This window comes from Microtus ochrogaster, chromosome 17, assembly GCF_000317375.1.
Source record: "Microtus ochrogaster isolate Prairie Vole_2 chromosome 17, MicOch1.0, whole genome shotgun sequence".
In the NCBI taxonomy this organism is placed as follows: Eukaryota; Metazoa; Chordata; class Mammalia; order Rodentia; family Cricetidae; genus Microtus; species Microtus ochrogaster.
This window is the reverse complement of record NC_022019.1, coordinates 23,023,741-23,047,719: the sequence shown is the minus strand read 5'-3', so window position 1 is coordinate 23,047,719 and position 23,979 is coordinate 23,023,741. Positions and strand designations below refer to the sequence as shown.

Genomic DNA, 23,979 nt, shown 5'->3' with positions numbered 1-23,979 from the left:
ATTCATGCATGTGGCAGCCACACGTCTATTTTTAGTATCATTCCTCGGGCACTATTTACCTTGGTTTTCTAAGAAAGGATCCAGCCAATTAGGCTAGGCTTGGGAGCCAGCAAGTCCCAGGGCTGGCCCGGTCTGCCTCCCTGTGCTGGGACTGTAAGTTTAATCCAGCCAGCACACTTGGCTTTCTACATTGGTTTTGGGGATTGAATTCAGGTCATCAGGCTTGCCTGGCAAGCGCTTCACAGATGGAGCCATCTCTCCAGACTCGACGATCAATACTTAACCCTAAAACTAGACCCTAAGAACAACCCAGACATAGAAAGAATATAGTTTGTATTGATGATGATCTTGAAAACGAACAAAAAAAAAAAATCGAACACATACCTTTCGTAAAGATCAGCTGTCAAGCTTTGAACTTAAAATTCCTCTAAGTATAGAACACGTTATTACAGGCAACAAGAATTTGACCACATAGCATGTACGTACGTACACACACACACACACACACACACACACACACACTCACACCAACTTTTAACCTCTCAAATTCTCGCCCTTTATTTCCTATTCTCGGGGTAATTCTCAACAGACTTCGTTGGCTGGCTTTTCCAGAGTCTAGCTTTCTCACTGCCTTCAGCACTTCCCTTGGCTATGGACTTAGCTCTTTGGTCAGCCTTTCTCCTCTCCACCGTTTCTGGCCAACAGCTGTCTTTCATCCCCACAGAAGGGCACCCAGGCCCATCCTCTCAGTGCCACGTGGTGGGTACCTGCTGCATGCCTTGCATGGTTTGCTGGAGGAACTGGAGCTGCTGGTCCTTCGTGAGGTTTTCTTCTGTTCGGAAGAGCTGCTCTTTCTCTTGCTTCAGTAGCTCCACCTCATTTCTGTAGGCATCCAGTTGCCACCGGAGACTGTCATTCTCCTCTTTGAGGGCATAGGCCTGAGCCGCCAGGGCTGAATGAGAAACAGAAGTTGGGAGAGTCACCCTTCCTGCCCAGACTGAGGCATCCTTTGGTGGGAAGGAAAGTCTCGTGTAAACTGGGATTCAAATCAACTCAGAAGTTAAACTCTGATCGCTGTCCCTCAGGGCTCTTTGTTTAATAGTTGGTGTGGACCACTTTAGGAATTGATTCTGTAGGGCGGGCACCCCTACTAAACAAATACTGTGAGCAACAGCCTCAGAATCTGTTTAATCTATTAAATTTTTCCTATCTTATGTACGAATATTTCCAGAGAGCATAGGCCTCATCCCTCAAAACTCCTGCCTCTTGACCTCTCCCCACAACCCTGGACACCCTCCCATAAGCCTGTCTGCCATGCCCAGTGCTGAGGATTTTCAGAATTCTTGGCAAGCGCCATATCTGCCGCGTGACCGTTCTCTCTCGGGCTGTATGACGCCTCGGCCTCTTGAACTACTTCTTTCTCTCAACTAAGCAGCTGTTTCACAGGCTGAGGCATGCAGCAGCCTCCCAGGGGAGCGGGGAACTGCTCTGCACAATGCTCCTTCTTGCTCTATTGCCGGGACAAATTGCACAGATTGTTTTCTCTAACTGCTATCAGAATGGAAACCTAGTTCCACCTGTTTCGCTAACAGATTAAAAAAATTTTTTCCCCTGCAAGGCTGAGTGCTTGCTCTGCTCCTCCCTGAAACCTGAAAGTCTCAGTATGCTGATGCAGATTTAATTTGTATAATTTTCCATCTCCTTCTCATAGAAAAATCAAGGCACTTTGCTCAGGGTCTTACAAACCTCAAGGCTCCAGAAACATCTAACACCTAGTGATAGAGTTGTGTGAGCAAAGACAGGATTGGAATCTCTTGCCCTGCTTCCATCTTCACGCTGTGGGAGCTTTGCAATATAACAACAGTTTGCTGGGCACTCCCACTGGTAAGGGCCCTGGATCAGGGGTTTCTTTATATAAACTAGCCCACTGAGTCACCCCATCAGGCCCAGATGGGAGTCTACTGAGTCCTATTTCAGCAGGTGATGGCCATATGAGACACGAGAAATCCACCACTGGTTTGGTCAAAGTAACTGAGACAGACCGCAAACCCGGCCTTTAGTCATTCAGCCTTGCTCTAACTGACACTGAACCGTCAGTTCATGAGTTTGATCCTTAACAACTGTTCAGAAACAGTGTCTCCCACATACTCTCCATGCAGCGGCCTACTGTTTCTCTCCCCTTACGGAAAAGCCATGGTTTTCTTTGGACAGGAAGAGAATAGTAAAATAACACTTGCAAGGCTTGCTGCTAGAAGTGTTTCTTGGATTTGACTTATGGTACATAAAGGTATAGAGCCCCCTGTCTTCAGGTCCATGTTCTACCTGCCATTTGCCATGACCTAGGGCCAGAATGAGGTCAGCTAGCTATCTGTAGGCTTCACGGCACAGTTGATAAACACAGAGCGAACTTCAAACCATGTTAATAATAGCTTTACAGTTAAGTGTTATACAGTATTCCACTTAGCAAAAAATGATAATCTATATATAGTTCACACTAAAATACTAATCAAACAGAACATGCAATTAACCAGGAAACTCCCATTATAAAGCCATTAGGGATCAATTAGTCAACAAGCATTTACTGCATACTTCCTTATGCCCAAGTCTGTCTGGGCACCTTAGATCACAAAAGAGAACACAGAATAGATCACTTTTCACAAGTCTATTGAAATAAAAAGCTAGGTGGTGGTGGCACGCACCTTTAATCCCAGCACTCGGGAGGCAGAGACAGGAGGATCTCTGTGAGTTTGAGGCCAGTATGGTCTACAGAGTGAGTTCCAGGACAGGCTCCAAAGCTACACAAAGAAACCCTGTCTCGAAACGACCAAATAAATAAATAAATAAATAATAAATAATGGCACACGGAAAAGAAACTAATGAATTCAAAGGGCGAAAGGGGTAGAATGATGTTTTGCATAAAATAGGTACTCAATAAATTTTGGTTGAATGAATAAATAAGCAACTTAGTATCAAGGTATATGACAAGGGAATCCACCCTAGAGGGGATGGACAAATGAAGGAGACAACAAATTGCTAGAAAAGTGTGTTTTGGAAGATGAAAACCCTAGAGGAGGGGAAGGATCACTCGGGAGCAAGACCATAAGCAAAAACCTGGGAGTGACCACGAGAGGGAGGCTGTTCTGGACAGTAATGAGAGACACTGGAGAAGCAGTGGGCAAGAGGTGGAGCCTGTGAGGGAATGGGAGCATTGAGATCCGAGGGGGTGAGACGCACTGAAGGTGTTTGGGGTAATGGAAGGGTGAGATGAGATTGGTGATTTAGGAGGATTAGTCCGGCGATGGTGCATGGAATGAACTGGAGGCTGAAGAGAAGGAATAAAGGGAACTCGGTTTGGTGTATGTGGGTGTGTAAAGCCCAGGAGCAGGTGCTTTTACACTTTCCACAGATGTATAAAATCAGAAACTAACCCAGGAGCCTGGGTTAGTGCTTTCTAACATTGTGCAGTTGAATCTCAGATCGACCCCACACCCTGAGACACCAGGGTGCCCTGAGCAGCCAGCTCACCGCTCCAAAGGCAAGGGCATTGAGGCCTCATCGGGAAGACGGATGCTGCTACGGGGCAGAACCACCGAGGAGGCAAACGATGAAAAAAATGTTGGCACTACACAAGCACATTACCACATTTAGTGGCATTCAAAGACACTTAAGTCATTTCCTTGGGAAGCTCTATTTGGCCCCTTTTCAATTCAGGGTGGCATTTTTATTATCATAACTGATAGCAGGTGTTTGTGAAGAAATCGATTAGTATGCAGGGGTGAAAATTACGTTTTCCAAATGAATTGCAGAGTCTGCAAGATATCTTGAAATCTGTGTAGCAAAATGCAAGCAGCTATAAAGCATGTGCCAGCAGCATTATTTTAATAAATCATCTGAACATAAATACATACAGGAAAAGTTCCACCCATTATTTTAGGGTTTGTCCTATAAGCCTATGGAGTGGTCCAGCTGAGAGTCCTCATTCTTGGTTAAGTCATGATCCTTGTGCCTGGCAAGCAGACTGTGGTGTTGGGTGCACTCCTGGGACAGGAATGCAAGATCATTGCATTTGAAAAGAGAGAGCAGGAAAAGAAACAGCTGTACCTTTCCCCACCCCACAATAAATCAATACCATCACCAACCCCGTCACCTGCTTTATAATTAGGGCACGGAACTGATTTATCTTCCTGATTAAACAATTTCAGGCTTAATATTTACAAAAACCAAACTTGATCATACCCGTGGTGGCAAAGTAGTTATTTCCTAAAGGGTGAGAAATTGGGCATTGACTCCACTTAACTTTACGTAACCTATTTCCTGTCAGAAAACGTTATTCAGAGTCCTGTGGTGGTCCCAGACGTGTAACCCCTTCGACAAGGGCGCCTGGTGGAGGCTGTGTTATATTCCTTGGACTAGAACTCGGAGAGAAACAAAATCCCAATAATGCCTGTCAGTTTTGGTGTGTTAGAAACCCAGAAACTTGAAAGGTCAACTCATTTTTCTTCTTTTCTGCTTTAATTTTTTTTTCTGGGACACTGCAATAAATTAAACAGTCTTGATAAATGTGTCACCAAGGTTCTACAGTAAAAGCCACCTAAAGAGACTGTGCAAGAAATCCACTATTCAAATAAGGGTAAGGATTAAAATGAATGATTATCTATCTCTGAATCAAAACATCCATACAATGTGCTGTGTTCCAATACACTGGAGATTTGTAGGAAGAGCCATCCATGCGGGTTACCAAATTTCAGCATTAAAGCGAATCTGACACAATACCCGGCTTGTAAACTATACTGAACACAACCAAACCAACCGCTGGCAACTTTAAAGGTACCACCGAATCTAGTGGGACCTCGATTATTACCAGTTAGCCCTCAAACCCTCTATTTATTGAGAAATCAAGGCAAGGAGCCATATTATATACAATTTAAGAAGGGTAAAGCTGACAGATACACACGTGTATTCTTACTTGGTGAGTACTTTAGAAAATTCTAGACACTGGGACTTTCTGAAGCAAAAGAGCAGTTGAAAACATTGGGCAAATCCCACTAAGCAAAACTGCATTGCATTTGGAAGATGAGCACTGAACTTGTAAAACTTGTGAAGTGACACTGGAGTGTAAGAGCTGATGTAGAGATTGCAGTGCATTGCTAAGGAAAAGGCTTAAAGGTATTACACGGCATCTCATTGTATCCTTTACCAGATTCTATATAAACCATTATTTTCTATATTAATTATGGCTAAAGTGACCTCCTCCTCCATTGCCTGTATTACTTGCTGGGTTTCCATGGGAACCGATAATGGCATGCTTAGCTTCTTTAAGTAAATAATCTGGTGAAAGCCTTGAAATCTCTCTCTTACCAGCCTGAGCCAGCCTCAGAAAAATAATTAGCAATATATGAAAAATGTAAGTTATTTTGGGTTATGTCCCAGTAAGCTGACAGTGTGTTAATATCTTTTTCATGCTCAGGCAAGATGTAACTAAATAATAAAATGCTTTAACATATTGTTGCTAGCAATATTTGCATTTCTCTGGAACTGTTCGTCTTTGTGTCTTTGGGGAATGCTGTGTTTAACATTCTCTCTCGACTTTGCCAGCTGTACTCCTGGGATGCTGGGAGGATGTGGTTAAACTGTGTGTTTCTTTCCCATCTACAAAGACAGTCTTTTCCTCAGAACTTCACTGGCTGCTGTCCAGGTAGGCAATTGTCCTTATATACAAGGGGGTAAGGGTAGGCTGAAGGCCTGGGAAGATAATCCTACAATATCTCAGAGCCTTCATGGCCTCCCTCTCTGTTACAACTTTGCCTTCTGATGTCTTAAAAAAGGGCTGTAGCTAAGACTCAGTGACCTGGGGACTCTTTTACAGCAGTCTATCTGCTGCTCTGTGTAAATCTTCTTGTGGGGTAGCCAAGGTCCCCATTCACTGGACTATGGCTGAGACCATGATGCTGTGCACCCAAAAAGTCATGCTTAAGGCAAGAGACTGATCACAGCAGGAAGTGTGCACTGGACTGGTTCTTAGCAGCAGAATGCAAGCCAGGACCCTCCATGCCTTCTGTACAGTTTCTAATGCTCTTCGTGCCTCTGAGATTGTTGTGATAAAAAAAATCCCCCCCCCTTACTTTTGTAAGCCATGGAAATCAGGACCTTATAAGGCCTCCAGGGTTACATTAACCTGATGCTCTTCAAATATTAGTTCCTATTAGAATTTCCTGGTAGGCTGATTGAAACACCTACTTTTAGGTCCTCTGCTAGGCCTGTAGTTTGGTGTAGCCTGGCTCGCAGGTTGGACTTACCAGGTTGCCGGGTGGTGCTAAGGGACTGATTCTGAGACTCCATCTGGAAGCTCCCACTTTTTCTACATCATTTCCCGAGCTAGCCTGGGTTATTCTGTTTGGCTCCTTCGGAAGGAATCACATACCTGGCCAGCCACTCTGGTTGGATTCCTTGGTTAATTCCCAGGTCCCCTGCCCCTTTCATGCCTGTGAAAGCTCAGCCCTACCCAACACCCTCAGTTCCTCTCTAGCAGTTGGGGGGGGGCACTTGGACAAAAGCTACAGTCACCATTCTGTTTTCCTGCCACACGTCCCCCAAATAACTGCAGTAGCTACAGTCAGACTGGTAAGTACAACATTCAGGACTGGGTCCATGGTGGTAGAACACTTGCCTTCTCTTCATGAGGCCCTACGTTCAGAACTGCCAATGCGGCCACCACCACTACACTATCAGAAGAAAAAAAAACCACTCCACCCAAATCCGAAGCCAAACATGAAAACTGAACACAGCATCTGCACAGCCTTCACCCCCTCTCCCACCCTCACAAGAGTGTGATACGGTGGATGTGTTTATTGAGTCTATTTTCCAGGTGATGGGACTAAGTGACCCTGAGGTGACACAGCTGGTTAACGGTACAGACTGTAGCCAGAGCCCGCTACGTGCTGCAGTCTGAGAAGGGTGTAGGGTGGGAGTCCGGACTGAAGTGGCTTGTTTGCGGTGGAGATCAAGTAGTCCATTCTGGCTGTTTGGGGGAGAGTTCAGCTGCAGAGGCTCAGCTACAAAAGCAGAGGGGATGACCCCGGTCTAAAATAAACCTATTTTCCACAGGAGAAATCTGGGGTTGACACATGGAGAAATTGATCTCATCCCTCTGCAGTCCAGAGTCCTGACACGGATCACGTGAGGACCCCTTTTTATGCCTTCTATCCTCTAGGACGGCTCAGGGATACTCACTGGTCTCTGAGCTCATGGAGTCTAACTTGTTAATGCAGCTCCCTTAATTGTGCTGAATCCTGGCTCCTTAAGTAACCCGAAGGTGATAAACATTGCCTGTTCACTGGAACTCACCCATCTGCTGCCTCTGTCTGCGCCTCCAGTGAGAGAAGAGGGGGCAGAAAACGCTCTTCCAGAAGCTCTGAGCTCCCAAAGGTCTGTTCCCCGGTCTATCGTTGGTGGCAGATGAGGACCAGAGAAAAACACCGAACACCTCAACGAAAGCCTAGACCCTGGGGACCTTGTCTCTGCCCATGCCTCCTGGTGGCCGGGCACAGAGCTGGGGGCATAGTGAGATATCTGCACAAAAAACCCAATCTTTTTGCTACTGAGCCTCTTAATGGAGGCAGCGGAGTACAATTGGTCTGCTCAATAACACCTGTATTCCCACTGAAGCAGCAATCGTCCTCAAATTGCTCACGGAAATTCCTTATGCTATGCTTTTGCAGGATTATTATTATTACGACTTAGCATTGACATAACATTTTATGTTTGCCGTGCGCATTATCGTCTGCACATTAGCTATTATTAGGGAGCGCTAAACAGACGCACAAGGCAGTGTCTATTTCCATCTTTGTATGAGGCCGGCGGAATAAGGGTAATTTGAGGAGTGCAGGTAAACAGAGCCTGGCATTATGGCGGCTTAAATGTGAGCCCGGAGGTGCAAGCGGCAGCGGGTGACTCAGGAAAGAAGTCCTCTGTCCCTCCCCATCTCGGCTCTTCCTAATGAAGACGCCTGCAGCTGGGGCAGGCCCGTGTGGCGTGGCTGGGCTCCAGACACTGCTGAGGCTCGGCCTGTTATCAGCTTTTACCACTCTTCCAATTACACGGTTACCCTCCACTACCTCACGTACCCCTTTTTCCTCAGAGGAAAATAAGTGAAAGGGAACAGGCCGTGCTGACTTCCAACAGCGGGCAAAGTCCACTGTCACCAACGCTGACCTATGTGTTCTCAGGTCCAAGGAAACTTTGGAGTCCTCAGGGCGAGAGAAGGGGTGGCGACAGGAAACCCAGCTGAGTGCCACTCTGGGCTAAGAGGAGACAGAGTTGGCCAAGGGTGTGGGGGCTCTCACCCTAATCCATCTTACCTCAGAGGCTAGCATGAAGGAGAGCCTGAGGAGAAGTCAGTGAGCTCGGCTCTTTCCACCGTGGGTGGTGACACGTGTGTGTGAGTGTGCAGGTGCATGAGGGGGTAGGGGGGGGTTGTTGTTTGAGAGTGCTGGGGAGGAAGCGGAAGTGACGTAGGAGAAAACACTGCAGAGTAGAAACTTAAGGACTCAGTGGCTTCCAGGGGCTCTCAGCTCGCGGGTTGTGACCTCCTTGACAAACCTCTATCTCCGAAAATATTTGCATTACAATCCACAACAGTGGCAAAAATTACAGTTATAAAGTAGCAATGAAGATAATTTTACGGTGTGTGGGAGGTCACCACAGCATGAGGAACCATATTAAATGATCACGTTAGGAAGGATGAGATCGCTGGCCTAGGCAGATAGACGGGCAAGGCCAGCAGAAGAAGAGACAGGCTTTCCTAACAGTCGGCTGGGCAGGGATAGAAGCAGTCGCTCCTCCAACCCACAGCAGCCTCCCTTAGCAGATGGTCACTGAACGTTCCTCATGACTTTTTCCCCCTAAAAGGCATTATTTTTTCTTTTCCTGATGCATACGTTACACACACACATACACACACACACACACGTAAATAATGATGATAATAATAATATAGTAATAATAATAATGATGTTGATCCCATTTCCTGAGGAGCACACACATCCTGCCCTGGGCAGCCCACCAGCCCTCAGTGCCTTTGCTTAAGCTCCGCTTTCTGAACCTGATCTCTCTGATTCAACCAAATCAGCTGCACCGACACTTTGAGAAGGGAACTCCACTCTCCACATGCAACCTCACCTCAACTTGCTTCAGAGCTGCCTCTCAGTCTCCTCCTCTGCGGGGGAGCTGTCTGTCACCCGGTGTAGCAGGGTTGGAGGAGCAGACCTTAATGTGACCTACAGATGGCTCTGCCAGTCTTTCACTAGGTTTCGGCATCTAAGAGCCTTGTCCCAGCTTTCGGCCCTGGGCATGGACTTCTAGGCATCTCTGCAGTCTGAAATGCTCCTACATTTCCTCAACCCCTTTCCTCTTCTACTCGGGATGCTACTTACTGCCTCCCCTGAGACGGTGACTGGGCACTTCCTCAAATCCTCCAGGCTGCCTCCATCCTTCCGACCCCCACAGGCTGTCCTGCAATGCTCTTCTTAGCCACTATCTTTCCCACGGTGGCTGCCTCGTGGTTCTCACAGACGTCAGATTAAACGTTTAGAACTAATCACTCTTGAACCTCAGCCTTTGGCCTGGCTTCTGCCACAGGAGAGGAGGTCCCTCAGGTAGGCAAGCTCTTTCCAGGCCGGTTACAGGCTACAAAGACGTGACTCCCCAGAAACTGCACTGACATGCCTGCTTCCTCTCTGACCACCAACATGGGAGAATGGTCTTGGCTGTGCAGCAGGACCTCTGGTTGGACCAGGCCTTTCTGAACCAGCCCGTCCCGCTTCCCTCCTCAAGCGGTCCTTCCTATGCTAACTCACTGTGCCTGCTGCAGGCAGTTTCTTCACCAGGGCCTTGCAAGCCAGAATAACACCACTTCCTCTCCATTCTTTTTCCTTTAGCCCAGTCACTTCCTGTCCATCACACGTTGACCTTTGACCTTGGTTTTAGTCTCTCCCATACTGTTACCTTGTCTTGTCTGTTCTTCCTTCCCTCCTATCACGAAGAACCACCAACCCTCATATTATAGGCCCCTCTCTCCACCCTCTGTACCTCAGAATCACTTGGGGAGTGTTTTGGAAGCCGATGACTGGGCATTAGCCCAGAGCACGGGTACCTGCGCAGGGTACCCAGGTGATCCTTATGAGTAGCTCAGAACGGGACACTCACCCATACCATCTGTGTGTACCTGCCACTGTTGCGCTCCACTGCAGAGCAAGGTATTTTCAACTTGCCATAAATCCTTTCATTGATTCTTCCCCGTAACCTTATTAAGGAGACTGAGCATGAGTGCACGCTGCCTTTAAGAAAGCTGGTGGCTGGAGAGGGGACACTGTGGGGCAAGCTGTCCCGGAAACACTAAGCTGCATCTAGGAGTCTGGCTCGGTCTGGCTCGGTTATTTCTCCACGCTGGTCAGCACTTCACCGGGGAGGCCGGTGCTCAGTCTCACAGGTTCCTTTCTCCACAGTTCTACTGTTTTCACACCTGAATAACGTTCTCTTCAAAACAGCTCCCGGAGGCGTCTGGCCATCTTTCAGCTCAGGAGGAAGCCCAGGGCAGCCTCTCAGAATGCCGGGCATTTCATCCACACAGATGGCTCTGGTTCCACTCTTCTAACAACACACTTATTTCTACACTGGAGTTCTCCAGAAGCCTGATTTGGGCAACTTAGAGTCCATCTTTTCTAAGCCCTTGGGCAGGAAAAAGCAGCATGCGTTTTATAAACTGTCTGCATGGCTAAATTATAGCAATTCCCGCCCCCTCCAATGGGGAGAGAAGTTCAGACATTAGAACCTTTTCTATATTGGGTAGGATAACCTTCCTCTCATCTTCGCTCAGCCAGGTTTTTGCTTTGCTCATTAAGGTGATTTGTTTTGATTCTGACGAGTATGATTTCCAGGTACCAAGGTTTTATTCTCACCAGGGGCTCCAGCGGCTCCTCACAAGGGCCCAGCATATGCTGAGTCCCCCGTTCAGGGCTATTAATCACACACTGAATGCTCTGAAATGGCACCACCTTTTTTTTCTAATTGAGAAATAGAGCTGTTTGGGCAAGTTTATTAGGTGACCTTGATTAAATTAAAGGGGTCAGGGATGGAACAGGCTTCAAGCCCATCGTCAATGATATTTTTTTTTTTTAAAAATGACTTCCTTCTAATTAAGCAGAAATTAGCATGAAATATTTTGTTTCTGAAAGGTTAAAAGAATTCCTCGGAGGAGGCAGTTCTCTTGTTACTTGCTTCTTATTGAACTCCAGAGAAAAAGTGCTGTGGAGAACTTTCTATAAAACGCTTTGTTAACACAGGGCTGATGATCTGGCATCAGTTATAATATTCCTTAGGAGCCTGAATGTTACATAGCAGGGGTTGGGAAGAAAGTCTAGTTAAAATGTTAATTTCTATTAAAAAATCCCCAGGACCTTGGTGTGGGAGGTCCTTCTGTGTATGTGTTGCTTTTATTGGTTAATGAATAAAGAAGATGGCTTGGCCTGTGATAGGGCAAAATAGAGCTTGGTGTGTGTGTGTGGGGGGGGACTAAACTGAATCCTGGGAGAAAGAAGGCGGAGTCAAGAGAGATGCCATGTAGCCTCTACCAGGGACAGAAGTATTAGAACCTTGCCAGTAGGCCACGAGCCTCATGGTAAAATATAAAATAAAGGAAATGCATTAATTCTAGATTTAAGAGCTAGCTAGCAATATGCTTAAATGATTGGTCAAGCAGTAATTTAAATAATACAGTTTCTGTATGATTATTTCGGAAGTCTAGGTGGCATGGAAATGACTGAGCGGCCTCCCCCAATAGGACCTAACAACTTTCACTAACAAAATAATAACAAAATAAAATAAAGATATATTTTTCATCTGCAGTAATTTCAACCTTGTTCTAATTTCAAACAATACCATTCTTTCTCTTAGCTTTGTCCTTTACCTATCCATATTTCCCCATGATTTAATACCCTGAAAGGGTGTCTCATTCTCTCTCCTAAGGAGTTATACACAAGTCTTCGATACACAACAAGGAAAGCCCAGTCCCAGAGGGAAGAGGGAAGTAGCCTGGGGGATCAGCTAGTGTCTCTAAGGAGCAGCGGCTGTGAGAGAAACTGCAAACTTCTCTGTACCTCCATACTGCTGTTCCTACCAATACTGGAGCCCAGTGGACATGGGCTTCATGAAGGAGGGGGGCACCAATAGATTTGAGAAAGACAAGGTGAGGGGACAGGATGAACTTCAGTCCGTAAAGTGCTTGCCTGGTAAGCCTGAGGCCCTGAGTTGGATCTCCTGGAACCTACATTAAAGAAATCAACCCAGGTATCACAGCGCAGGCTTGTGACCCCTGCCCTGTGGGAGATCTAGACAGCTGGATCCTTGGACAGGCTGGCCAACCAGCCCAGCCTACTACGTGAGTTTTAGGCCAGCAGGTGAGAGGGTGGGCCAGCAAACCTAAAAGGTGACTGCGAAACAATGGCCAAGGTTGTCCTCTGGCTTCCCACATGCACACATATAGAGACACAGGGTTGGGGGAGGAGACTTTGAAGCTTGATACCAAGTCTCAGACTTGGGACAAATATCTCAGGGTCCTTATCTGAAAAATGTGAAAACATTGTGAAGTATAGGGAAACTATGGTCTTTGTTTCCATGTTTGGCTCCAAATGAAGAACAAAAATATCCCCCAAGTGATGTGAAATAAGTTCTTCCTAGCAGTAGCTTCTTGTCTGTCCAAAGATCCTTCATCTGCCTACTGTGTGCAATGCTGGGAATTCTGCAGGGAAAAGGGCCCTATGTGGGGCAAGGGGCGAGAGACTCTCACACCTCAGACGTGCTCATCCTATTGGCTTAAAAGCACACAAAAGTTTCTCTCAGGGTCACAGAGCTGAGATGAACTGTCATTTTTCAGAGTCTCTCATCTCTCACCATTCTTTATAGCAAGGGTTCCCTGCTGGCTTCGGGCAGTAACTGAGTGCACAGCAAGTGAAGGCTATCCTAGGCAAAGGCTATCCTAGGCAAAGGCTATCCTAGGCAAAGGAGGACTGTAACGGGCTGTGAGGCTTCCTAGAATGTATGAGCAATGCTTTCACTTCAGGGACCGAGTCTTAATTAGTCTTACATGACTTTAGTAATTTCCCCTTTAATCTGGCACTTCCAGACAAAAGCCATGGTCCCAGACACACTGTAATGATCCAGTGGATGTTGTTCAATTTTGTCACTGCTTTGTATTGTGACAATGCTTCAGATAATCACAGAGGCCAAGAGCTAAGGCCAGGGAAAGGGATGGTTTTAGGAATTACACAAACTGTACTAGAAGAATCTGGTATGAAGAGAAAAATAGAAACTGATTGGTAAGTCACTAAGAGAAGAATAAAAGTTCTCATCCTGTCCCCAAAAGACTAGCCAAATATAATACAGATTGAGCCTTACAACTTATAATTACAATAACTCAAGAAGGTCCACTATTGACTTTTTGTATTTATTAAGCAATTCCACTTATTACTGGAGGTACAAAAACTCAATTTTGGTCCTTATTGAATTCAGAATATTGAGGAAAGAAAACATATTGCTTGTAGTGTCTCTTCCAGAGCCAACCTTCCCTGGGTGTGGGAAGTGCGGTTAGATTGATATTGTCCTGTATGCTCTCCCTCAGACTTCTATTTCAAAGATGTATTTAGAGGCATATCTTATAAAGAAAAGCACTGGAAACAGGGAAACAGGGAAACAGGGAGAGGCACTTCAATAAGTCCTGAAATTAGATGTTGAGCCAATACACTGATAGTCTTGTGGGCTCTCTCTGGCCCTGGGGGTGCAAAGAAAATAGGGAATCCCATGGGAAGTCAAAGGGCTGATATTGCAGCTTAGATCAATCATTTACTGTGTGCTCATGTTCAGAGAGAAGGATCCTTATTTTTCTCTTTATCACTTTGGAGAGTTGGGTAACAGAGGACACTGGCTGCAACTGTGTGCATGGTTCATCCACTCACATCCTGACACTTCTTCAAACTGTTTCTTCTTTCTGTCTATACCCGTATAGCAGGCGCTCTTTAATATTTTTCAACCATAAGACAGACTATGCAAGTTTCCTGAATATTTATTTTTGTTGGAGTTGACTTAAAAGCAGTTTCCTGGGTGCACCTTTACTATGCAACACTTGCTGGACCTGTTAGGCTAACATCCTAAGGTTCCTTACACTGTCAGCACCCAGCTGACTTACTATTGTAGGAATCAATCTTGCTACAGGTGTCTGCGTGAACCAGTGTTAGCAGAGAGGGGGGCTTGGACTTTAAGGCTGCTGAAATTAATATGTGTTCCATCATCTTTTATCATGTTCACCTTTTCATAGCGACTATATTATTCACAGGTTTTTTTTAAAAGAAAACTTGGAAGCTTTTTCTCATCATCTGCAGCTGTTCTATGTACCCTTCTTTCTGCAAGCTATACCCTCACACCCAGCCAGATGTGATGTCTGGCTAACTTTTATTGGTACAGAATTTTAAACTTAATGTTTCTCGTGTTCATTACATATACACACACCTCTACAACTGTAGGCATTTTAAAAATACACAAAGAAGGAAAAATAAAAATCATTTATAATAAAAAATCAAATTATCATCTTTTACAGACACACTCTAAATATTTTTACTTATTTCCTTATAGCTCTCCTCCTAACATATAAATTTTGCATGTATACTTATGTAAGCACACATTTGGGATTACTCACATATGTAATTTCGTAAACGCTTTTATCACTTAGCAACCACATTGAGAACCTTGGATTGTGCCATTTAAAAATCTCTAAAACATGATTCTTTTTCCAAATCTGATGAGATGTATCACTAAACAATACTCTACTGCAGTGTGTACCTAATAGTACAGTGAGATATTTAAACATTTCGAAAGAATGCTGGGAAATGAAAATGTATATAACCGTTTCGAGATGCAATGGCCACATACCCCAAGTGTAAACCCAGAAGCTGTAGAATCAGGAAGGACTCACGGTGGAACATGCATTGTCCAGTCTGAAGCACTGCAGTTAACATGTCAGCAACTGTGGCCCCAGAGAAGATTCTCTCTGCTCCCCTGCTAGTGGTTAGAGTTTAAATAAAAAAAAATTTCTTCCTTAAAAACTTCTCAGGAGATTTTACACATTGTGTCCTGAAACCAGGATGCTTCAGTTCTGAACACATTGTCTGTTCCAAGTCTCAAAACTACTCAGTCGGCACAAGAGAAGCATCTCGGAGCCACAGGAAAGCATAATATGGTAACAATTCGTAGGCTGCTTTAAGCATCAATTCCCAGGACTTCTAATTACAAGATAAACATGCAATGGAAAGGGGAATTTCTGAAAATAAGAGAGGAAACAATGACTTTTTTCAGGTTCCTTTTCCGTTAGTGTGTGGCTACCTGATCGGGATGATGTCTGGCCAGGGTCTCCTTTTCCATTAGTGTATGGCTACCTGATCGGGATATGATGTCTGGCCAAGGTCTCCTTTTCCATTAGTGTATGGCTATCTGATCGGGATGATGTCTGGCCAGGGTCTAATAGCTTGACGCCACCAAGTGTGCTTAGATGAACAATGAGATATAAAAACATGAGGATAAGGACATCGATGCCCATCGGCAGTATATCACGGTGCTAAGATGTTAGCAACAGCTATGTTGTAATATGGTTTGATATTGATTCTCTTGGCCAGTGTCCCACTTTGACAGCCTTGGAGGCACACTTTAAAACTTGAGACGGAGAGACATGGAAGAAAATCAATGGGTAAGAACTTTTCATTAGTAACTGGCCTCCATATCTAGGGCTTCTCAGCCATGCTCACATTTAATGGAGCTGAAACATGGTCTTGGAGGGCTGTCTCTGTAATTAGGCCTCGAGAAGCTCAGGTGCGCACTCACGGTAGCCTCAGCTCCCAGTGATTTGTGAGAAAAAGCCACGAGCCAACAGGGAACACAGACTTGCTCTGCATTTATGTCATTAGCATAGCAGAAGGCTTTTAAAAATGTATAAGCAGGCCTGTCTAAAACCCAAATAATGTAAAATTATCTCTATTGAGCTTTACAAAATACATTGAAATAGATAGTTCTGCTACACAGAAGGGCAAAAAGATGAGAAATCCAAACTTTCCCTCTAGCACTGCAGCAGCAATATTTTCTGCTACATTCGCCATCCTCAGGTACTTCCTTCCTTCAGAGGCTGTATTTTGTTTTTATATGAGAAGAAGGTTTGCTCTGAAACCATGCTAGCTGCCTTTCAAGGGGAGGGCAGTGAGCTAACATGCTGAAAGTGTCTTCTGTGAGCATCTACTGAAATCACAGGTGAGCCAGACTTTGATAGCACACAGCAGCGTTGAGAACAAGTTCCCTTTTCATGGTCGGGCATGCCTCGGAATGGCTTGCAGAGTAAAGGCGGAAACCAGTTAAGGCAAGGTGATGGAGCCCCATGCTTAGCAAAACAAGAGACACCTACAAACTCACCTGGAGCCTGCCATCTAACCCCTTCCAGGATTAGTCTGCTAGCTTTTTCCAGAAGTCGTGAAGACTACCCTTAAACTCCAACAACACTGTGCTAATTTTGCTCCAACTCGAGCCGAAAAACATATTTTAACATCCTGTCAGGACGAGATGCTAAGAGTGTCGATAAAATGACACTCCAGTAAATGTAAATTTAGACTGCTGTTACAGGCCCCTGCCTGGCTCCAGGAGGTGTTAGGTTGCTATAGTATTTGCCATAGCAACTTCGCATCTTATTACATAAATATTCCCTCGGTGTCCTTCGAGCCTGCTAAGGAAACTGGGGAGTCTCAGTGAGCCTTAACACAGCGAGATGCCCCCAGCCACAGGGAGCCGAAAAATATTGGGGTACTGTGGGCTGTATGCAAGAGGTGAGGTTGAGACACCCCGCCCCCATTGTCTGAATCTTTCACAGTCAAGCCCTCCTTGGCTCTCCCTTTCAGACAATGATTTAGAGATCCTCACTCCCTTCTTCCGCCTGGTAGGCAGATTGCAGCCCAAGCCTTCTTCAGGGTCCAGAAGATCTCACTCTCAGCCTTGCAGAGCCCCTGTGCATTCTGTACATGCACCTGGGGGTGGCATAGGGGAATCCATCCATCCCTTCGAGGGAGCCTTCCTGGCTCCAGGCAGAGCATAGGTGTCGGACCCTAACCAGGGCTCCACTGAGTTTTTAAGGAAGGGCAGCAAAGCAGCGGAATCCTGGGGAGACCCTTAGATGATCACCTCGCCACAGGCGATCTCAAAAACACAGGGCCATTTTACCGGAAGTAGTCGATTACGGAAAGTTTGCTCATTATGAGGGAAGTCAGGAGTCAACTGTGGTATTATTGCTGGGTTCTGCAGAACAGTAAGGGCATATGTTTACGGTAAGATCAAGAATGTATAATCCAGATACATAGGGACTGTCTGGGCAGCAGGAGGGCTTCCTTCAGAAAGGGCTCTTCATCTACAGGGTCCATTTAATAGCATCTGTCTCCAAGTATTTAACAGGGAAATCAATTTTCAAGGACAAATGGTTTTTATATTTTTTAAAGAAGTCTGTCTATTATGGCAGGGAATTGTAACTGCATATAAAATCAGAGAACTGAAAAATCGACCCCAAACCAACATTTATTTGAAGTCCGTTGGTAAGATTTGCACAGTGTATAAAAACAAAGTAAAACTATTCCCTGGTCGGCCCTAGATTCCCGGAAGACACACAGCTGAGGCCAAAAAGCGAGGGCTTGTCTTTGGTTCCGGGGTCCTTCCTAGATGCTACTGCTCTTAGGAGATGCCCGAGGCTGTCAGGACATGAGAAAGCAGCTTGTCCTAGCCTAGGCTTCTACTCAGTGCTGTCCCTGCCTTGGGGAGCATGGACCCTGGCATGTAGCTACCAACTGAGCCCCACTTTCCATAGCAGACACCTCTTGTTCTGTCAGGCGCTAAACCTCTGTGGATAGCTGCCCCAGAGCACAGTTCAGGCCTCTCTCCCCTCCTCTCCTCTCCTCTCCTCTCCTCTCCTCTCCTCTCCTCTCCTCTCCTCTCCTCTCCTCTCCTCTCCTCTCCTCTTCTCTCTCTCTCGCTCTCTCTCTCGCTCTCTCGCTCTCGCTCTCAAAAGACCCTTAGGCAAGCTGCCTTCGGCACAGACATTTTTAGTCAGCTGGAGGATGCTAGTTTGGTATTTAGTAACTCCTGTGCCTGGCTGTTGTGGAGTCTGTGGTGAACCTCTTCTCAGACTCCCCGTGGGGGCATCCCCACTGGGCTTTCAGAATCTAATTATGAGGGGAATTTGGTAACAGAAAATCAGAGATAATCTTGGAACTCAAGAAATCAAGGGGACAGATGAAGATGACCTTAATATTTATAATTTTAAACCCAAGGCATCCTGCTATGGATACAACTATTCAGATCAAATACTGCTATTCTAATTAACATTGACTCACTAATTTGGCTGGAAATCACTGTTCAACTTCTTGGTGAAATGAAAGACAACAATAATAAAACAAAATGGTATTGTAGATTTCTACAGACAATTGACAACGTAGAGAAAGCTTCGTTGCTCAAAAAGTGTTTGTGGGTAGGGAGAGGCTCAGTGGGCAGAAACGCTTACTGTGCAAGCCTGAGACCCTGATGTTGATCTCTAGAGCTGAACCCAGTTTAAAAAGAAAAGGGTAGGGGGAGGGGAAGGAGCTAGATGAGGTCATACCTAATTAGGTGGGCGGTAAAGGCTGGAGAAGCATGGGGAAGCTTGAGGTCTGGCTGGTCTAGAATATGCAGCATAGTGACAGAAATAGCAAGAGACAAGGCGGGAGGTGGAAGGGACTCCAGGGCTTCGGACCTATCCACTTCTATGCATGCCTAGACGCACACAGGGACACACACATTCATACAAGAGCCCAGAGCTTCAGTGAGGTTTGGTTAGAATCTCAAAGGATTTGTTATATACTGTAGAGTGGTTGAAGGGTCGTCAGTTACAGGCAAGGACATGTTCATTCTTCTTTTCTAAAATTTGTGATTTCTGAACACGCATGGAAGAGTGGATGGATGGCATAGCCTTAAGACAGGGATGGGTGATGTCACACTTAGCTTCCTGGCTTTAGGACATACCTATTGTTCAGCCTGGTGCCTTAATTAACATACCGCGTTTTATTTCTTCGAAAGGCATCCATCACATCCCCCGGAGGGCAGGGGTACCAGGTCTAACTCTCTCGTTTGGAGGCACAGTGCCTTCACCATGCCACCATGGTGCTTTGCCAAAGATGCCTATCCAGCCAGTGACACCGAGTTTCGAACACAGTTCTGAATGTCTTGGCAAAGGCAAGTATGCTCACTGAAAATACATCTTAACATGTGCCTTTTTTTTATTAAAATATTTATTTATTTATTATGCATACAATATTCTGTCTGTATGTCTGCAGGCCAGAAGGGGGCACCAGACCTCATTACAGATGGTTGTGAGCCACCGTGTGGTTGCTCGGAATTGAACTCAGGACCTTTGGAAGAAGAGCCAGTGCTCTTAACCACTGAACCATCTCTCCAGCCCCAACATGTGCCTTTTAAATCAGGGCAAATGTTAACTGTCTTGTGAAAGAATGCCATCAATATGATGGGATGGAGGGAAAGATGCAGGTCAAGGTCAACATATTTGTTTGGAGACCGGTTTGGGGCCAGGTGCTGGAGAACAATGGAGACAACAAGCAGAACACTACTGAGTGGTGCTTGGCCTTATTCATATGATCAAAAGCCCCCCCGCCTACAATGGATTGTTGAACTCGAACAATTCTAAAACTTATTCGGTTCCTCCACGCCAAGCCTCCCAGGTGCAGCGTCCCTCCTGTCCTCCTTGTATGCAGCTGCCCCCACCTCCACGGAGAGAAAAAAGATGGACAGAGCCAGGGAAGGTAGCAGGGGTGGACGGAGAACTAGTCATGGGTTTAACTAACTAGATGTGGCTTGGTTCCAGCAGGAGGCAAACTAAGCAGTCACCCATTCGCACTCTTATCAAAAGGTAGCTTTCTAGGCTCCAGCCGAGGGGGCCGGTTGTCATCAGTGGATGCTTTGCGAAACCTGCCACGGTTTTCAGTTTATTAGCAGAACCATTTTCATTTCCATCACTCTCTTAGCTTTGCTCCAATGAATGCCTTTTCCCTCGTAAGACCCACCAATAACAGAGTGTGAACCGTCTGCCAAGAACTATATTAAAGCAGAACCAGGGAACTCTAGCCAAAGATATACTGTTAATCATTTTACACAGAAAAAAGAGTAAAAAAATAGGATGGCAAAGACTTTACGACCAGAAAAGCAGAGACACATTGAAATATTTTGGTTATTAATAAATAAAACCCAAGGTATCATGCAAGCCCTTATATACATAACCAACGTCAGTTCCTTCCGTCTCACTGGCAATCTCCTGCCTGCTGCAGTTGTCTCTGTCCTAGCGGGGATATGCTATGCACCGGGAGCTCCAGCCTGACCACCCTGAGGAGTACGGCTTCACCATGTCCTCCGATCACAGGCAGAAGGTTCCCTAAAAGGTGTTCTTTCCCAGAATTTCTGAGAATTTCTGGGTCAGCTATTTCCTTAGGACACTTGAGGCAAAGAAAAAGAGAGAAACTTCCTGCTGGGAAGAGATGCCTCCTGTGGAGGGGAGTGAACCTCACTCTGCTGTTTGCAGTTCCCATCAGTTCACCAGAGCAGGGCATTCTGGGGAAGCATGTGGGTGACAGCCAGCCACACGTGTTTACCTAAGAATGAGTGGTGGGGAAAGGTTCTCCTTTAGGCTCTGAACTCTCTGTCCCTGCCCTCCTCCTTTGCTTCAAGTCGTTATTATAAGCATGGTTTAGTCCAAAGACCAGGCGGGAGTTCTTGCCATTAGGCGATGCCCCTGAGTACTCAGGGCTGAGAGGAGAACACCGCCTGCTTGTGGGCAGGATCTCCAGAGCCCCGTGGAATAAAGATGGCCAGCTGCTCCCTCTTCTCTTTAATCAGTCTGTGCTCTGTGCCGAAGCCACACGCCACGTCCTCCGGCCCAGCTCATTTGAAGAAACACGAAAAGGACTTTGAACTGCTGGGGCCTGGCATTTGAACTCCAGGCCTTTCGTCTCTTCCCTCGGTACGTGGCAGACAGCGTGCGCTGCATTTGCTCATTAATTCTGCTGACCAAGTAGCATGCCTGGGGAAACCTTTAAGGTGTAGGCTGTGCTTCATGATCTCATCGGATGCCTGGTGCATAAACCAAGAGAGATCTGGGAAATGGCTCTCCAGTAGGCCTCCAGGGGGGGGAACTGTTGGTCTCTGAGGAGGGCTCAGGTCCTCGCCACCTCTGTGGGCATGTCTAAAGTGAAGTCCTGTGGATGTGTGATTGTTGATGGGATTTGCCAGATTGACCGAGGGAGCCTACTGTCTATTCATCCTGATGCCAGGGTATCCTAAACAAACTGTGAAATCGCATGCATGTCTCCCTAGGAAATCAAAGGGCTGTTTAAAAAGAAATGATGCATATACAAAAAAGGCACAGGGTCAGCACGGAATTTCAGACTCCCTCAGTTCTTTTCCACCTAACGTTAAGGATCTTAAGAACTCAGCTTTCACTTCAAAAATTATAAAACTATGTAGAAAATCAACATTTTATAGCAGGAGCACGTGGAACTTCTTTTCATATATGAAGACGTACAGAACAGAAGTGCCCATAAGGACAGACTTCTCCAATATGGGATCCAAACCTCAGAGTGGAGCAGTCCTGAGAAAGGTGTCTCTACCTAATGAGAGGCGTAAACATTGGGCAAGCTTGCAGACATGGGTCTGGGAAGTCCCTGAGAGACAGTGTTTGCTTGCATGCTAAGCTTCTAAAGAAACTTCAAGGATGGGACTTGGGGGGAAGCCAGAGTTTCTAGGACAATGTCTCTGCAATGTCAGAAAGTATTCAGTGGGCTTCCCTAAAGATCTTTCATTACAGAACACCAGGTCCTACTTCCCTGTCCTGCAAAGTGTGTCTCAGTGGGTCCTGATAGGGTCAGGAGAGAGACTGATGTCTGTCAACACTGTGTTTGATGCTACATAACATCCACAGAGAACCACTGACCGTCCACTATCTGCTCTGACACCCAACTGATTATGTCTAAGTTCTATGTCCCATATCTTCCAGGCTCATGGAGTATTCCTAAAAATCACTTACGATTACCCAGAATTGCCTCGCCTTGTCCCCTCCGTAGCGAAACTAGTATATAACACTATGTAACACTGGGCTGGCGAGTGCTCACGCTTGGTGTTTAGTCATGTACATCATAAATAAGCGTATCTCTTCTATATCGTCTGCCTAGTGTCATTTCCTCTCAGGGAAACTCCAGAGGGCAAGGTGCGGGGAGGTCTTTGCTTTCAACCCTACACTCCTATCAACACATTGGCCAGGGTCCTCTATTTTAGTCGCTTACAGTCTTTGAGCTAGAAGCCGGAGACAGGTGTGACTCCCATGTGACTCTCAGAGACAGTGTGAATCGGTCTTAGATAAGGCAGAGTGCACAGAGAAGGCTTTCCTTGAGGTACCAAGTGTGGCCCCCATCTGGATGAAAGGTTAGGTGAACTGTATTGGGGGAAAGAATTTTCCAGCATGCTGGCTCGGAGCGTAGCAAGCTTCTTCAGGGATTGAACAATTCCTGAGTAAGAAGCACGTGGACCGAGACTGAGTTTCACCTGTAATTCGGCATCAGCCGCAGCTGCCACCCTCTGGAAAAGGGGTTTTATGGGAACCGGCACCCATCCCTGAAAAAAGCATAACGGCCCGAGATCTACATATGGAGAAACAACTGGGACAATTTAAATCATCGTGTTCCCAAAGAGGAATTTAATGTTCTATTAATAAAATGTAGTCACTCAAAAGATGAAAGTTTAGTGTAACTCAAATAAAAGTGAGTTATGTGGCCATTTCCTCATGCCTCTTCTCCACGTGAGGTTCGGGGCTCGTTATGACGCCTCCTGGGGGACCTGGCAGTTGCCAGCATTACCTGATTCATCGACTCTCATTTTTTTGGTTGGGCTGTCACAGTTCTCATCATCGGACATCTCCATCTCCTCCTCTCGGCGGATGCCCATGAGCTGCTCGCTTTGAGCGTTCCGGAGTTCCTGAAAGCACAGGGCGCGTGAACATCAGAAACATGGCCACCGTCATCGCGCCATCTCCCCACGGTCTCTGGCAGGTTACGACTCACGTATCAACACTTAGAGCCTAAAGCGCCCACCCAAAATCGAGAAGAATGTTGTGAGGGGGATGGGTCGGAAGAGCGGCTGCAGGCTTTCGTGTCAGACTTGGGAGAAACCCTTGCTCGCCAGTGACTGGAAGGGCTCTGTGATAAATTGGTCAATCCCACTGTCGTCGCAGGTCCTGATTAACAACGTCTGCTCTGGCGGGGCCACCGAAAGGTTACAGAGGACTAGCTGCTACAGAAGTGGCATCAGCTGCTAGCAGAGATGTGAGCAACGGGGTTTTAAGGAGGCTATATTTAGATTGCTTTTAATGTCGCTTTAAGAATACTGCTATATACCGATTTTGTTCAGTTTGCTTCCTGGAGCATTATGGTACTGAGGATGAAATGAGTTAAGACATTTAAATACTTTAGTGTATATGTGTGGCATGTATGGGTCGAATCAACTTTTTAATTTTTTTTTTCTTTTTGAGACAGAGTTTCTCTGTGTTACAGTCCTGACTGTCCTGGAACTAGCTCTTGTAGACCAGGTTGGCCTTGAACTTACAGAAATCTGCCTGTCTCTGTCTCTCGAGTGCTGGGATTAAAGGCGTGCACCACCATAGTCCAGCTTATTTTTGTAAGATTTATTTATTTATTTATTTATTGTGTATACAACATTCTGCCTCCATGTATGCCTGTGTGTCATAAGAGGGCACCAAATCTCATTTAGAGATGGTTGTGAGCCACTATGTAATTGCTGGGAATTAAACTCAGGACCTCTGGA

The 23,979-nt window shown here is 45.9% G+C and overlaps 1 protein-coding gene across 6 annotated transcripts in view; it reads right to left on the bottom strand.

Moving 5' to 3' along the window:
- Positions 1-547: 547 nt before the first annotated feature.
- The window catches only part of LOC101997947 (ecto-NOX disulfide-thiol exchanger 1), a 468,349-nt gene continuing 444,917 nt past the window's right edge, over positions 548-23,979 (bottom strand). For all 6 annotated transcript variants that reach the window (XM_005355649.3, XM_026783288.1, XM_026783287.1 and 3 more), the window contains 2 exons: positions 23,016-23,133; positions 548-952 (listed from right to left, as the gene is read on the bottom strand). In XM_005355649.3, coding sequence (XP_005355706.1) covers positions 747-952; positions 23,016-23,133 — 324 coding nt within the window. In that variant the 3' untranslated portion in view covers positions 548-746. The remainder of the gene's footprint in view (positions 953-23,015; positions 23,134-23,979) is intronic.